The sequence below is a fragment of the Mesoplodon densirostris genome, chromosome 10 (genome assembly GCF_025265405.1).
Source record: "Mesoplodon densirostris isolate mMesDen1 chromosome 10, mMesDen1 primary haplotype, whole genome shotgun sequence".
Classification (NCBI taxonomy): domain Eukaryota; kingdom Metazoa; phylum Chordata; class Mammalia; order Artiodactyla; family Ziphiidae; genus Mesoplodon; species Mesoplodon densirostris.
The window spans coordinates 80,307,119-80,323,509 of NC_082670.1; the positions used below are offsets into that span (position 1 = coordinate 80,307,119).

Below are 16,391 nucleotides of genomic sequence, written 5' to 3' on the forward strand. Positions count from 1 at the left end.
CTGCATTCCTTAGTTCATGGCCCACTTCTATCTTCAAGGCCAACAATAACCAGTAGATTCTTTCTAATGCTGTATCACTCTTGATACCAACTTTTTTCCTTCCCTCTTCCACATTGAAGCACCCTGTGATTATACTAGGCCCACCGGATAATCTGGGAAATCTTCCTATCTTCAAGTCAGCTGATGAGGGCCTATTTTTAAGGTATCCTTTCCCCTGCCTCTCAGAGCAGGAAGTCAGGGAAAATGTTATCCTGAAGAATATTTTTTCCTAAGAAGTCAGAGAGTGGAAGCCCCCAAAAGGCCATTTCTCTGGGTATTTCAAATTAACTGGTAGGTCAAACATGACTATCTCCCACGAGGTCCTTTCCAAAACTAAAGTCAATGTCTTTCTGTTCACCACTGGTCTCTGCCAATGAGTAAAGGGGAACATAGAACATCTGCTTTTAAAAAAATGACTCCATGTTTTCTTTACATTACAGAATTATTGTCCATTCATTATATAAAGTTTGGGAAATGCCAAAGAGTATGAACACAGAAACATGAGTGATCTATGATTCCATTATCCAGCCACAATCCCTCTTAATTACTAGGTACATATGCTTCCATCCTGTTCTTGGTTTATATGCCACTCTTTTCCTCAATATTATATTCCAATCTTTTATGTCATTAGAAGTATTTAAAAACACTCATTCATATATATGCATATATACCATTAAAAATACTCTTCTATTATTTGGCATATAAATTATTTCCCAGATAAAGACTTTTCAAATTAAATAGATAAGTTATTCAAGTTTTATAGGCCCATGCTCTAAGATAATACAGACAACGACTATGATACAGACAACAACATTTTGAGCCCAGAAGGGGAGAAAATGGAAATAGCTATCAGTTTCTTGGTAGGGTGTTGACACATTTCCAAAATATGAAGGTGTATGTGTACTGTTCCATCTTGGATTGGCCTATCTTAGAGAGCTCATGGGGCCCTCACGGGCCATTTAGAAAACTAATTTCAAGTAGACTCCAGAGACGGGTACAAGGTCTAGAGCCAGCCTTTGTGATTTGATTCTAGAGTTACCAGCAAAGTCTCACTATACCTCTAGACTAAGGCCTGATACTTCAGCTTTAAAATCCCACTCTTTTCCCATCAGGTTTTGCTAGTTTGAAAAATACTTTGGCATCTCAGGAAATGTAAACAATGTGAACTACTGTTCTTAGAATGAAGGTACAGGCTCTTCTTGTGCTTTGTTTTGCCTCAGTTCTAGGGAGCAATGATTGACATATATCATTGTAGAGAGGAGGTTTAGACAGGAAGGAAGGAAGGTAGGACCCAAAAAAAGGAGGGGGTGTGCAACTGATAAAGGAAAGCCATGGAGCTGAAGAATGGGAAAGCAGGGCTCTGAATTCAGAGGGCTGGGGCTTCAGCAGAACGAGTATCTCTTGAGAACCTATTCCATTAGACAGTGGGATTTACTGGGTGTGAGGAGGTAGGAAGGACAAAGGTGAACACCTCTGGGAGTTCACAGAGGCAGCAAAGTGAAAGAGAACTCGGACTCTGGGAACAGAAAGCCTGGATATGAATCCCAGGGCTGTTTCTTACTCTTTCCACAACCTCAGAAAAGTTACTAGGTCTTCATGCGCCTCAGTTTTCTTATTATCTGTTGGAGGTAAACATAACTCCCTGCTCCCTCTTGTATTTCACTGGATGCATTAGTTCACCAGCATGTAATGTCATAACCACACCACAGTCTTCCTCTCCACTGGATGGTATAACCAACTGATGACATCTAACCTCTTTTAAAAAGTACCAATAGATGAAACCCTTTCAAGCTCCCCATGCTCTTGATTTTTTTTTTTTTTTTTTTTTTTGCGCGCGGTACGTGGGCCTCTCACTGCTGTGGTCTCTCCCGTTGCGGAGCACAGGCTCCGGACGCGCAGGCTCAATGGCCACGGCTCACGGGCCCAGCCGCTCCGCGGCATGTGGGATCTTCCCGGACCGGGGCACGAAGCCGTGTCCCCTGCGTCGGCAGGCGGACTCTCAACCACTGCGCCACTAGGGAAGCCCCCATGCTCTTGATTTTGAGATGAGTTCTGAAAGAAGAAACTGTTCTAGTGCCTCAAGGAAGGAAGGTAAGTGGCAGACACACCATGTGGATGGAAAATGGTTTAAGACAAGTCAGATTGCTTATTTCACGTCATTTCAGGTTGCTAAAAAATATTCAGCCTCCGTTAGTTTTCACATCAACTTGTTAGGGAACTGTGGACCAAAACCACCCACGTTGGCCATGCCCGCTTTCCTCAGTTGTCTCAAAACACGAGGTCCCAATAAGGAACATGGTGCTGCCTCTGAAAAGGAGAATGCGGGAGGGGCCGAAAGAGGGAGGAGATGACCAATCTCCCAGAGTCTTTCGCATTGGAATCCCTCTTGGCTGAGAGGCGCGCACCACCAAGAAGGACCCTGAGTCAGACTATGGTCCAAGCAAGATGACTGGCCAGACACACCTGGAAACTAACCCCATTACCATAAAACCTGAGACTGTGAGCCATGTAGCAGAACAGTTATCCTGGGTTCCCTTACCCTGCTGTTCTCCATCCGGGCGCCCCTTACCAATAAAGTCCCTTGCTTTGTCAGCACACGTGTCTCCTCAGACAATTCATTTCCGAATGTTAGAGAAGAGCCCACTCTCAGGCCCTAGAAGGGGTCCCCCTTCCTGCAACAAACTGACATGGCCAAGATTATTGGAGAAGCCAGCTGGAAGGTCATACATGGATTTGACCCAAATGTGCAAATTCCTCTTCAATAACTGAAGAGTTTTCTAAGAACCAAAATTCTTTCAAAGGAAAAAGAAGATGCTGGAACAAGGCTTCACTGCAGTGCAAAGGGAATAGTCTATGAGTTCCTTAGTTACTGCTAATGTAAGAAGGATTTCCAACAGGTACTGGTGCAGCTGGCCGAGAAGATATTTATGGTCCACTGAGAGTTGTAAGCAAGGACTGTTTCTTTTTGAGGGGGGAAAAAAAAGGCAGCAATTTCCTTTTAAATATTTCAGTGTGCTATCATGACATGAATACACTACAAGGCATGCAAAAGTATTTAAACGGTTCCAGAGCACAAAACCAGCTCAGAAAGAATGACCTTGGGAGTTGTAGAAGCTTGGCTAGAGTGTGTTGATGACTTCCTTGTATTTAAAAGACAAAACAAAACAAAAAACCCACAAAACTATAAAAAGGAGTTATAATAAAGTACCCACCTGGGGGCTGAGGGGTTAGATCCTAAAAGCAGAGAAAACATCTAACTCTGGAAGATGCCAATTTCCTACATTTTAAGTCTTACATACTTGATTAGCAGTAGTGTGTCCAGGGTTAGTGGAAATCTAGGATGTGAGGGGTGTGTGTGTGTGCGTGTGTGTGTGTGTGTGTAAATGTCTCTAAGGTTGAACAGAGCTCTGGAAACTGTCAAAATTTAGCACTGGAAGGCAGAGTCTCTAAGAAAATCACTTATCTCATTATCCTTGAGTTTTCCATAAAAGGGAAGATAATATTTTCCTCAGACCAAAGACTTTGTAGTCAAACGGACTTTAGTATAAACAAGCTTTGCCACAAGCTGCTTAAAAGGTTAGGCAAACACTTACCCTCTGTGAGGTTTAGCTTCAAGATAATGGTCTTAATGATACTTATCCAGTAAGATTTATGAAGAATAAAGTAATGTATGCATAGCACCCAGCACAGAGTCCAGCCCATTGTGGACTCTCATTAAATAACAGTAATGAGTTTATTCTATTTTTCATTAGTCCTCTCCCTAGGAACAAAGATTAAGAACTAGAATTGTTTATTATTGTTAATCTGTTGTCTGTTACTGTTAGCCTAATGCTATTAGCTTTTCTCCCCATTTAAATATGGAAAACATGAAAGACGTTGAGATTTCAATAGCAAATTCAACATTAAAAAACTTGTAATAGGGGCTTCCCTGGTGGCGCAGTGATTGAGAGTCCACCTGCCGATGCAGGGGACACGGGTTCATGCCCCGGTCCGGGAAGATCCCGCGTGCCGCGGAGCAGCTAGGCCCGTGAGGCATGGCAGCTGAGCCTGCGCGTCTGGAGCCTGTGCTCCGCAACGGGAGAGGCCACAACAGTGAGAGGCCCACATACCGCAAAAAAAAAAAAAAAAAAAAAAAGAACTTGTAATAAATTACTGTATTGACCCAATGCATAGAATTTAGAGCTATACAGGTATAGGAGCCTTTTCTAGATTTCTTTTTTATTAGAAAGAAAATCAGGCATCTCTCAACTTGCTCCTCTAAATCAGGAGGTCATAAAAATCTCTAAAAAGAACTGCTTGCCATGAAGCTAAAGCAATTTGAAAGACTTAGAATAAGATCCTAAGTCAGAATTTCTTCTTCCTGGAAGAGATTTCCTCATTGTGTTTGAATGTCTGGATAGTGTGGGTTGCATACTTGGGGCAGCTTAAAAGTTTAATGTGCTCACAAATTATTGAGCTGCTATGTCTGTGAAGGCTTCTCACTCACAGGCATGCATGATAACAGTCACAAGCGATGACACTGAACCCGTATGATCTCCCCTTAATGTGTTCTTTGGAGTTGGAAAATCTCCTGAGTCTCCAGAGAAGGGGGTCTCTGGCCAGTCAGACTCACCCACTCCCACCAACTCCTTAGAATGCTTCTGACACACCCTCAGGATGATGATGATGATGATAACGGTAATAATTACACAAATGATAAGAGCTAGTATTTACTGAGCATGAACTGTCCACCAGGAATTGTTTTAGGGCTTTACATGTAATAACACTTAATTATCACAGCAGTCCCATCACAATCCCCATCTTACAGATCAGGGAATTGAGATACAGAAAAAGTTCGGCAACTTGTACAAAAACACGGAGCTGAGAACGAACACCAAGTCTGGAGTCAGAGCCCCAAACTCAACCCTTAGACGATACTGAGTCAAAAGGACATTTAATGTGTTTCTTTTCAAAAGTGGAACAAGAAAGTTCAGCCACCTGAGCAAGGCGTGATTGGGCCACCCACAGAAAAGTTATAATCTTCAGAAACATTTAACATGGTTGCTTATCTGTCCTCCAAAATTCATGGATTATTTTAGGAGCATCCCTGGTGAAATTAGTAGCAAAAAGATTAAAAAAATAAAAAGGTAAACTCTGTGTAGAGGGATCTATCTGGTCATCTTTGAGGTCATTTCATCTTTAAAACTTCAACAAAGTCTTGATCAGGGATGATGAAACCTGACGTAATTGTTTAATGACGTAATTCCTATGCTATGATTTTCAGGACCAGGAAAAATAAATTATTGTCCTTTGGATTTGGAGGGCCAGGGTAAAAAAATTGAGAGGTTTTACATCAAATTACACTTTATGAAAACTAATGAAGCTAATTGGATTGAATAAATTCTGGAACCGCACCACCCAATTTGGTAGACACTAACCACATGTAGCTAGTCTGAGTTGAGATTTGCTGGAAAAGTAAAATACACATTGGACTTCAAGAACTTATACAAAAAGAGGACATAAATATCTCACTAATAATGGCTTATATTAGTTATGTGTTGAAATGATAATATTTGGGTTATACTAGGTTAAAAATTATATCATTAAAGTTAATTTCACCTATTTCTTTTCACTCGTTTTAACGTGGCTACTAAAACATTTTTAATTACGTGTGTAACTCATATTCTATTTCTATTGGGCAGTGCTGCTTTAGAACACAACGTGCAAAGTACGGACTGGGGACATTGATCATAGATAGATGTAACCTGATGGTGACAAAAGAACACCCACATTGTGGGCACCCAAGCTGGGACTCCAAACGCCAGGCTCTGTTTCCAGGGCTTTATGTACATTCTCTGAAGCAGGCAACTCAGAGGCCTATTGTTCATCTCTGCTGGAATACGACACATGATAGTTTCAAAGAATGAGCCCTGCTCCAAGCTAAGGGGTAACAGGATTTATTTATAAAGGTTATTTGAAATAAGTTTATCTTTCTTTGTCTAATGAATGACAGATGATAATTGAAAAGCAAAAGCATTTTCAAATGCTTTGGGGCTTTAAAATTGTATTAATTTTTATCTTCACTTCCCCCCTAATTCTTGCGTATTTTGCTTTTCTTCTTTAAGAGAGAGATCAAGTCAAATGTTTGGGGGCTTTTCTCTTTGAGGCTATTGTAATTTATTGATATAAATGTGTCAATGTTTAATCCATATCTTTTTTATTCTTGCTGTATTTATCCATTTCTGCTCATAACATATTCCTCCTGTAACTTTTTTTTCTATCCCTATTCCCCATACTCTCAATTCTCTAAGTAAAATTGATTTGGAAACATTTGTTATACAAAATCTTGATAGTTTGCTTTAGTGGGTCATAGGCTAAACGGTTATCAAAACATTTGGACACTCTTCTTAAGTGACTCTCCATTGATAGCTATGCCAAGAACCGTGATTATAAACCTAACCAAGACTTTAAAAAATGCACAAATGGCACCGTCTTCAAGTCTGGATATTAACTGAGGTTTGACACAATTAATAGTGTCTGAGAACAGAATTGTGAGAAACAGGCAGAAAGACAGAAAGATACCCCAGCAACAAGGATTTCTTGGAGCAGGTATTATCCACCTTAACTAGCAAGCATCTTATAGATTTCTGCTGGAATATGTCTGTTTGGTGAGACAATTCACTGATGAGGGCACACAACAATGCCTTATTTAGAAAATAATGAGGGAGGACCACATAGAACAGTTTGATGGAGTGGTTTTACTTGGTACCATGGATAGACTGATATGTAGTTCATTTGTTCTTGCTTATTTCCCACGAATATGTAGTCAAGCATATTCAGATGAGAGAGAAGAGCAGCTGTGGGAAAACACCCAGGAGTCAGACAATGTTTATAATGACTTCACCCAGGGTGTCAGTTCTCTGGAAGCTGACTCCAGGAAAAACCATAGAGGTGGCATCCTTTGCCTTGAGGCCTATTCTGTAGATACCTGTCCTCTCATCATCAGCTACTCTTCTTTTATTCTTTATTTCCTCTTAAGTGTCCACTGACTTCATGATATTCTCTGGAGGCCCCCAGCCCACCATCACCACCATAATAGCTTTCCATGCTCCTCAACATTCCACATGTGTAGATGCCATCAAATATGACTAATATGAATTACATCATCCCTGAATTCTTATCTCTACTAGGAAAAATGGGTGGGAATATCTTTTAACCAGATAAATGCTACTCTGCTAATTTTATGTTTCCCTTTTCCAAAGGACATAGATATTTAACTGAGTAATAATCTGACGTTAAGTAAGGGTAAATCAGATGTCTACCAAGTTCCTTTATCATTAAAATAGGTATCAAAAGAGCACTCAGGGATCCACTCAGAGAGAATTTGAGGTCACAGATCCTTAAATTATCACACTATATATTTATTTGTTGGTTATATCACGTCCAGCTTCTTTGAGTTAAAAGTTCTCACGAGTTGAAGAAGAACCAAAGGCATCTTTAACTTTATTCTTAACAAGAGGTAACAAAGTTTACAATCCGAAATTCTCAAACACTGTAAAACTCATCCTTCAGTATGAGGACATCATTGAACCCAGAGGAAAAAAAGCTAATTGACTGTCTCAGTGAAACATTCCTTCCCTTTTGGAGAGTCAACTGGGGACCCATGGACTTTGAGCCCATTGTCAAATGGTGTGTGAAAGAGATCCAAGTTCAACCATAAATATTATCAGCAATATAATCGTTTTCTCCAGCCCTCAGGGCCAAATGACCTGCATTTTAGCGAACTGATTTTGTTCATGCATTGTATTTAGCCAAGCAATTGTTTCCCATGATATGCTTGAACCCACAGTTGCTCTGTCTATGAAATTCATGGTTGAGTTTTTCCAATTGCTGATTGCTAGTCCCACTGGCCTTAATAATAGTCACTTCCTTCGTCCATAATGGGTTTTATATATAGTGCACAGTCACCACCATTCAATGTCACCCATAAACATTTAATGAATTGTCCAATACAGTTATGAGAGTTGCTTACTTGGGACACAGCTAGGGTAAGCCTTACAGCATTAATGAGATGATATACCACGACATTAGGCAAGGGGTGTTTCCATCCCCCACATTAGCTGTACATGCTCTCTTATCTAAGGACACATTTCTGTTATTCTCATAATCTTCATCAACTTGTCGAGATAATGAAGGGTCCACTGAGTTCAGACAAGGCCTCATGTAATTCATGGCAATTTAAATAACATAGATATAGAAAGGGTTTAGGAGCACCATATAAATAAGTTCTGCATGGAGAACCATAAAGAAAGGGCTTTACAAGAGCTTCTGCCTTGGAAAGGATGGAGTTTGAACTCGGTTTTGAGGGAGAGAAGAGAGACTAATCCTCTGAAATGAGGAAGATAAATTATCCAACAGAATGCATAAAGACACATTCAGGACAGAGAGCTGGAGGAAGAGCAGATGAAGATGAACTCAGAAGTGATAATCAAAGTTGGAAAGAAAGGAAGGGAGACTTTTGTGCCTGTTTTCAGCCAATCCCACATCTGTATTTGTTACAGACATGCAAGTCTGGGTTTCAGGGGAGGCAATTTTCTTATCAGCTTTGACATATGCCTACCAGACTTCCTCAGAAGTCAGACAATGTTTATAATTACTTCACCAAGCCCTTCTGATGTGCCACAATTTGCAGCCATCTGTACACTGATTTCTGACCAACAGACTTTATTCCATCAATGCTCCATTAAATTAACCTCAGATGGCTGACATCACCATGTCAGAATCTCACCCAGTGTAGCTATGAGTTAAGAAATTGACCTTCTGAAAAGCAAGATGTTCTCTCCTTTTAAATTATGTAAGGACTAGTAGGGAATTTCAAGTTCCTCTATTTCAACACCCTGTTCTTTCAGGTATTCAATCACTTAACAACTATTTATTTACCTGTTCTATACCAGATTAGGTCCCTGTTCTCATGGCTTTACAGTGTAGTTGGGGATGCAGGCACTGAATAATACACTAAGAAGTTATTTCAAGTGTGGTAAATGTTATGAAGGAAATGCACATGGAAATACGATAGCCTTACCCTGGAGGGGATAGGGGATTAGCTGTCTTAGATGAGGTGGGGGGGATCAGTAAAAAGGACTCTTTGAGGAGGTAATATTTGGACTGAGATTTGGAAGAAGATATGAAGCCACATGAAGGGGAAGAGAAGATGGAAGAAGTTACAGTCAAAGAAAACAACATGTGCAAAGTTCCTGAGGTGGGAACAAGAATTTGACAAAAGCAAGTGGTGCAAAAGAATGAGGCTGAGAGGAGCTGGGGAGGTGGGCAGACCCACTACTGAGGTCAAAGAACTCACCCAGGACCACAGCATTGTAAATGAGGAAGCAAGGAGGTGAGATGGATGTTACAGGTGAGTGGCATACAGACTGGACGGAGGATACTGGGGACTAGTAATATGTGAGTGGTAGAGAGAAGAGGAGTAACCCATGAAACAGGCAAGGATCTCAAACTCAAATGCCTTCAAAGGCCAGGCTGGTATCATAAACAAGTGAGCCAAGCCAGGTAAGAGACAGGGAGTGGTAGTGACCTCGAGAATGAATGACATGCCTAATAGCATCCAGACTCATTAAAAAAATATGTTGCAGGCAAAATAAAGCATGCCATTAAAAAATTCTTCACAAGCAAAATAAAACACATACGAGGAGGCAAACAAAGCCCACGGAACATCAATAGGCAACGCCGAGCTGGGGGAAAGGCAGGAAGGAGGCTGGGAATGAGAAAACTCATTAGAGTGATCTCAGATAAGTCAAGGAAGAGTTATATTTCCATGAACTGAACAGGAAAGAATATATTTGATGAGGCAGTAACCCGAATGCTGTAACACTAACAACAACAACAACAAAAACCCTACACTATTTGTTACAGAACTTTTGTAACCTAAAAATGGAGGTAACCATCAAATGGTCAGATATGTAAAGACAGGAATCACAGAGCCATGTGGCCCATCCAAGAACTGGATGGAGAAGTCCTCTTGAAGCATCACGGTCATTCATTCTGTGCTTGCATGGGTCCAGGGATGGGAAGCCCCCTCCGTCACAAGGCACTCTAAGTATTCAGAAGTTTCCATCAATTTGACCTGTTGTTATGTGGAACTGATACCTGACTCCTTGATGCCTAACAGTTCCAGATCTGCTCTCTGGAGCCACATAGAACAGCTTTAATATCTTTTCTACCTGCCAGCCCTACAGATACTTAGAAAGAGTGACCCTGTCACAGCCTTCCCTCTACAAGCCTTCCCTTCTTCAGACAACACATCCTCACCTTCAATGACTCCCCAAGGTAACTGTTTCCAGGTTCTGTCATCCTAATCACCTTTCTGTGAACCTTTTCCGATTTGTTACCATCCCCCTTAAAACAGTGCCCAGGGAGCATACAGCATTCCTAGCCAATTTATAATCTAGAGCTTCTCCAGACATCATTTTCTATTTCTGCAGCAGTAGGAATACAATTCCATTTTACGGAGCTCAGTCTCCTGCTGTCCCTCCCAGGCAGTGTGTTTGTCGTATTTCATGGAGAGATGCATAATCTGGGGTGAGTACTCCCATCAGTATAAAGAATGCCGCCCCTGGGCCTCCCTGGTGGCGCAGTGGTTGCGAGTCCGCCTGCCGATGCAGGGGACACGGGTTCGTGCCCCGATCCCGGAAGATCCCACATGCCGCGGAGCGGCTGGGCCCGCGAGCCATGGCCGCGGGGCCTGTGTGTCCGGAGCCTGTGCTCCGCGGCGGGAGGGGCCACAGCAGTGAGAGGCCCGCGTACAGCAAAAAAAAAAAAAAAAAGAATGCCGCCCCTCATCACTCCATCATTTCTGATTAAGGTCACTCAGTCTAATGTCCATTACATCTTGTACCAGTAACGCCTGTGCAATGCCTCATGTTTCTCGTGCTGCTTTCTAGGCATTATCTTATTATGCGCTCCAACTGGAGACGTATTTTTGCACAAAGAGTAAGATGAATCTCAGAGTGAGCAGTTTAAGACAGAGGGAAAATTGGAAATCTGACCCTTGAAAAGAGCACTGGAAGGGGGTATCCAATGACCTGGCTTCAAATCCAGGTTTTCCATTTACTCACCGTTGCTGGTTTTTTAAAAACAAAACTAATAATGGTAATAAGAACAGAAACAGTTAATTATTAATAAATGCTGGTACATACTTTACCAGCATGTACCAATCCCTGTAATAAGCTTTTCATGTACAGTATGTCATATATTACATGCAACCACCTTTGGAAGTGTATGTATTATATATTATCTACATTTTAAAGAAAAGGGGATTAAAACACAGGGTTTAAGTGACTTGTCCAACATCACACAATCCCAGTAGGTGGCACTGGGATTTGAACCTAATTCTGCCTGTCTCCGAAGTTCAACATCTTCAAGTCTCGAACCACAATCTCCCTTAGTGGGTACTTACGACTTAGCAATTAATGGGGAAAAAGAAAACTCTTTTAGCAATTACTTCTCCTGAGAAGCTTCTCCTAATGGGTAGGAGACAGGGACATGTGTTGCTTCACCTGTGAGGCTGGAGACACTGGGAGAGTGTACACGAGAGAGCAAAAGAGTGTGGAGGAGAGAAAGGCCACACACCAACCTCAGCCTCGGACATCATGTCTCAAACTGGGCTGAAATGTAGCCCTGCAGCTTCTGTCACAAGCACCTTTGGAATACAAACAAGACTTCAAGGGGACAGTTCAGCCTAAGAAAACAGTGTTTTCACCTTTCCAACCAAGCACTCCAGAGCCTCACTGCCATCAGATCAGCTCTTACGCGTGGGGAACATAGGTGCCCTCTCCTTGCTGAAAGAAATATTTAAACTGAAATGATCTTCTGGTATTTTACACCAGCATATCCATTACACGGTCTACGGTCCGCATAGCACAGACAGACATCTGGAGGTTCTCATGTGGATGAGGTCCTAGGATCAGATCACCTGGCTCTTCCTGCTCATCTTTATAGTGGTTTCACACTTATATCTTTGAATGGAAGTAATAAGTTAACTGCTAAATGCTTATGACACAGGGGTTACACTCATCATTCCAACCAACCTAGTTTCCGCTGACCATAACTCAAAGTTCCACTCTGAATAAATGCTGTTAGGAGAGACAAGCTGAGTTCCAAAGTGGTTTTAAAATTAAATGTGGGTGGGAGGGAGGGCGACGCAAGAGGGAAGGGATATGGGAACAGATGTATATATATAACTGATTCACTTTGTTATAAAGCAGAAACTAATACACCATTGTGAAGCAATTATACTCCAATAAAGTTGTAAAAAAATTAAATGTAGTATTCAGCTAAAAAAGAAAAAATCATATATCAACCTGCTTGATTTCCATTGGTGGCACTCTAGATTATCTCCTACGGAACCTCTGGGCTGTATCTCCATGAAAATGTTTAGTGCCTTGGTAAATGACAGGACAGAAATCACAAAGACACCTGGTTTCTGCCAGATTACATTTGAAAAAGAAAACCATTATAATTCACTTGTCTTCAGGTTCTGCAATGGCCGTTCTTGGCTCCTTGGCCTCTACTGCCACTTCCCAAGTCTGATTGGGTAGAATCCCATTTAAGACCATATATCCAGGGTTCCTGGTTCATTAGGTTGATTTCATCACATTTCCAGCCCCGATGATCAAACAATAAGATCAGAGAGAGCAGACCTACCTCATCATAGATGCTGTCATTCCTGCGGAAGTCTCCAGCCTTCCTTGGGAGAACGTGGATGTGAACATGCTGAAAAAGTACAAGGAAGAAAGAATAAAATGTGAGTATCTCCCCATAAATTTCTAGACTTGAGAGTGATGCTCCCATGAAGTCCAATGACTCCACATTGGCTCCTGCTGGATTATTTTTCAGAGGAAGATGATGATCACCCTCAGTGACTATATGTGAAATCTGCAGAGAATAGAGGCTCAAAACAAGAGAGGACAATGTGGTGGCATACATGAGAGTGTGAGTGAAATGCTAGTGTTTTAGGGGCTCCGTGGAATTATTCATAGTTGTCAGTCTTGGTTGTATTTGGCCAGTGCTTTGAAATGACAGCGTGTCTTAAAAGGTGACCATAGGGACTCTGAAACTGACAAGAAATAAGGATTGGCTAACAGAGAACTGCATAAGTACAGAAGCAGAGCAGCGAGAGCAGAAAGGAGCATATGGAGCAAGTTACAGAGCAGGGGCTTCAAATAATCACCGTATAATAGTAACGTCAACAGTCCTCACCTATTAAGTGTTGAGTTACTCTGATAAGAAAGCTTTTATCTCATTTAATGATCTGAATAATCCCCTGAGGCAAGTTCTACTATGATCTCCATTTTAAGGATGAGGAAATCTACGCTCAGAGAGGTCAAAGCCCCAGAGGAAGTGGCAGAGTCAGCACAGGAAGCCAGCCCATCTGGCTCTTACCACCACGTTCTTTGTCAGCACATAACACTGATTCTGTGAAGTCAATCTTTTAAACAGTCCATTTCTCTAGTCTACTAAAGTGCCCAGGTAATATACACAGCAATGCTATTATGCAGAGATCATGAGTCAAGGCACACAGCATATCTAATTCAATATCCTTCAAGGCTAAACTGCCATTTAGAAGTTTTATTTCCAAAGAGCCTCTATTGTACCTCAGCCGAAGTTAAACCTCACTTCTGCCCTTGTGCCATGTTCACAAACCAGGGGGAGGAATGTGAAAAGGAAAAGCCTAAATGTGGACAGGCAGACAAAGAATCAAACCTAGTCTCTGACCACACCCACCCCCTTCTTGATTACAGTGATCAGGCTCCAAGCCTCCAAAGGGCCTCCGGAGAATGTGAGATTAAGTGTCCCTGTGGCTTTGCTGCATGAGGAGGGGAAAATGATATGCTATTAAAGCAGAGGCAGGGAACAAGGCAGTCCAAGGTGAATAAAGCAGAGAGGAGCTTCACATCAGCCCCTGAGCACATGGTCCCCAGAGCCACATGTTTTTCCCAGAATATTCTCCAGTTAATGATGAAGCCAGTCATGGATTCCTCAGCAACTGGGACAAGTGCATGCCTAAGTCACAAAGACTATGTGAGCAGCAGGAGACAGGGAAAAAAAACAAACAGGGAAAAATACATCACAAACTACCCATGGAAACAAATTCTTAGAAGGAAGCAGTGCGGGATAAGCCCAGGCTGAAAGTGATTGATGCACGTGGGCTAGTTGACTTAATAGCAAGATGGCAAAACTGCCACAGCACATGGAAATAGCCCACCCTTAAAAGAAGGCGTACTCAATCTTTACTTCCCAAACCTACAGCTACCCTTTCCCCCTTCTTCCCTCTTTTCCTCCTTTCCTCCTTCTTTCTTCCCTTCCTCCCTCCCTCCTTTCCTTCCTTTCTTCCTTGTATCTATCCATCCATCCATCCATCCATCCATCCACCCACCCACCCACCCACCCACCATCTCCCTTGGACCTTTCAATAATCAGGTATTCCAGACCAGTGTTCTGCAGCCAAATTGCCTAATGCAAATCCTGGACCTACCACTTACTAGCTCTTTGGTCTTGCCTCATAAGGCCTATATCTCAGTATCCTCATTTATAAGGGGGGTTGCAACCGTTTCGACCTCACAGAGTTGTTAAGAGGATCAAATCTGCTCACCATGTCCCTAGCATGCTGCTTAGTCCATACTTAATACTTAATACATACAACTGCAGCAGTATTACTCTTACTTTTTATTTATGTTTGTTTATTTATTTTTTAATCAGCAGATAGAGATCCCACTCAGGGGTTGGTTCCCACACCAGCAGGGAAGATACTTAAGAAGCTCCTTGAATGGGACATGGTTAAAATTACTCTGTTGCTAAAGCTTATTTCTGTTGCTTTGACTAGTGGTTCTCAAATCTGAGCATGCACCCGGGGCTTAGTGAAACACACATCGCCAGGCCCCTAGAATTTGCATTTCTTACAAACTCCCAGTGATATCAATGTTGCTGGTCCAGGGCCATACTTAGACAACCACAACCATGGTTCACAGGATCCGTCTAGTTCCTGACCTCCTCTCCTGAAGATGTGCTAATGTAAGCACCAAGGTCACTCACTGTTTTGCATTATGGGAGACCTATTACTGAATGCTTCCTCGACTTCCCGCTCTCTGGTCACCCTCTGTGCCTTGTCCTTATGAATATGTCTGCTCTTGTCCACTAATGACATACAGGTGGCTGTGAACTTACATTAGGGAAACCTCCGGGGTCCAGGCCCATCCCACACCTCTTCTTCTTTACCTTGCTCTCCTGGGTTAGTGTTCAGGGCTATTTCTATTGGCTCTGTTGCCACCCAGTCCTGGAACTGCCATCCTTGGCCATTGGTAGCCACTTTAAATTCACTGTGATTCTGATGACAGCAACCAGCTCCCTGTGTAGGTGATCTTCCCCGAGGGCATAGCTCTCAACACAGTCTGATAGCTCGACTTAAATTCTTAAGTGACAGACTCATCACAAGATCCTGACAAACCATCCAACTTCTCAGAAAAGGGAAATCACCATAAAGCCTGCTCAAAACCTCGCTGTTGCGAAGGAATACCATTGCCACGGCCTTCCAATAGAATGGCATTCTGATAAAACCCCCATGAAGGGCACATACGGAGATAATTCGACATCATTCGTTCTTCATATTGAACTTTGGTGATCACAATTGACTTTTTTAAGTGCTAAAAAAACCTCTGATTAAATTTTACAGTATAGCTGCTTGAGTGGGAAGAGTATTTTTTTTTTTTTTTTGAGGTACGCGGGCCTCTCACTGTTGTGGCCTCTCCCGTTGCGGAGCACAGGCTCTGGACGCGCAGGCTGAGCGGCCATGGCTCACGGGCCCAGCCGCTCCGCGGCACGTGGGATCCTCCCGGACCGGGGCACGAACCCATGTCCCCTGCATCGGCAGGCAGACTCTCAACCACTGCGCCACCAGGGAAGCCCGGGAAGAGTATTTTTAAAAATACTCTTTTTGGTATGCACTGCATACCAAGAAAGTTTTCATGGTCAACTAAAATTCCACCATGCTCACTAGCATAGTGTCAGAGAAGACCCACTCAAAAGACACATGGTTAAATTTGTTTAATTAGCAATCCAGAAACTTATTTAATTATGGAGATCTCCACTCTTTATTCATATAACATCTGTTTACATTTTTCTAACATTTATAATTATTCATGCAAAAATATTTAGAACCAAGTTCTAGTCTAGAAACCAGGGATATAGTAATGAATAAGACAAAGTCCCTGCCTCCATAGAGCTACAATGCAAAGGGTGATACAGAAAATAAGCAAGAAAATAAATATACAATTTAGTTTCAGGTGGATATAAGTGTCCTGCAA

The 16,391-nt window shown here is 42.1% G+C and overlaps 1 protein-coding gene across 14 annotated transcripts in view; it reads right to left on the reverse strand.

Annotated features, from left to right (window-relative positions):
* Positions 1-16,391, reverse strand: part of FHIT (fragile histidine triad diadenosine triphosphatase) — a 1,490,046-nt gene that overhangs the window by 163,939 nt on the left and 1,309,716 nt on the right. For all 14 annotated transcript variants that reach the window (XM_060109929.1, XM_060109922.1, XM_060109919.1 and 11 more), the window contains one exon: positions 12,736-12,804. In XM_060109929.1, the coding sequence (XP_059965912.1) occupies positions 12,736-12,804 (69 nt within the window). The remainder of the gene's footprint in view (positions 1-12,735; positions 12,805-16,391) is intronic.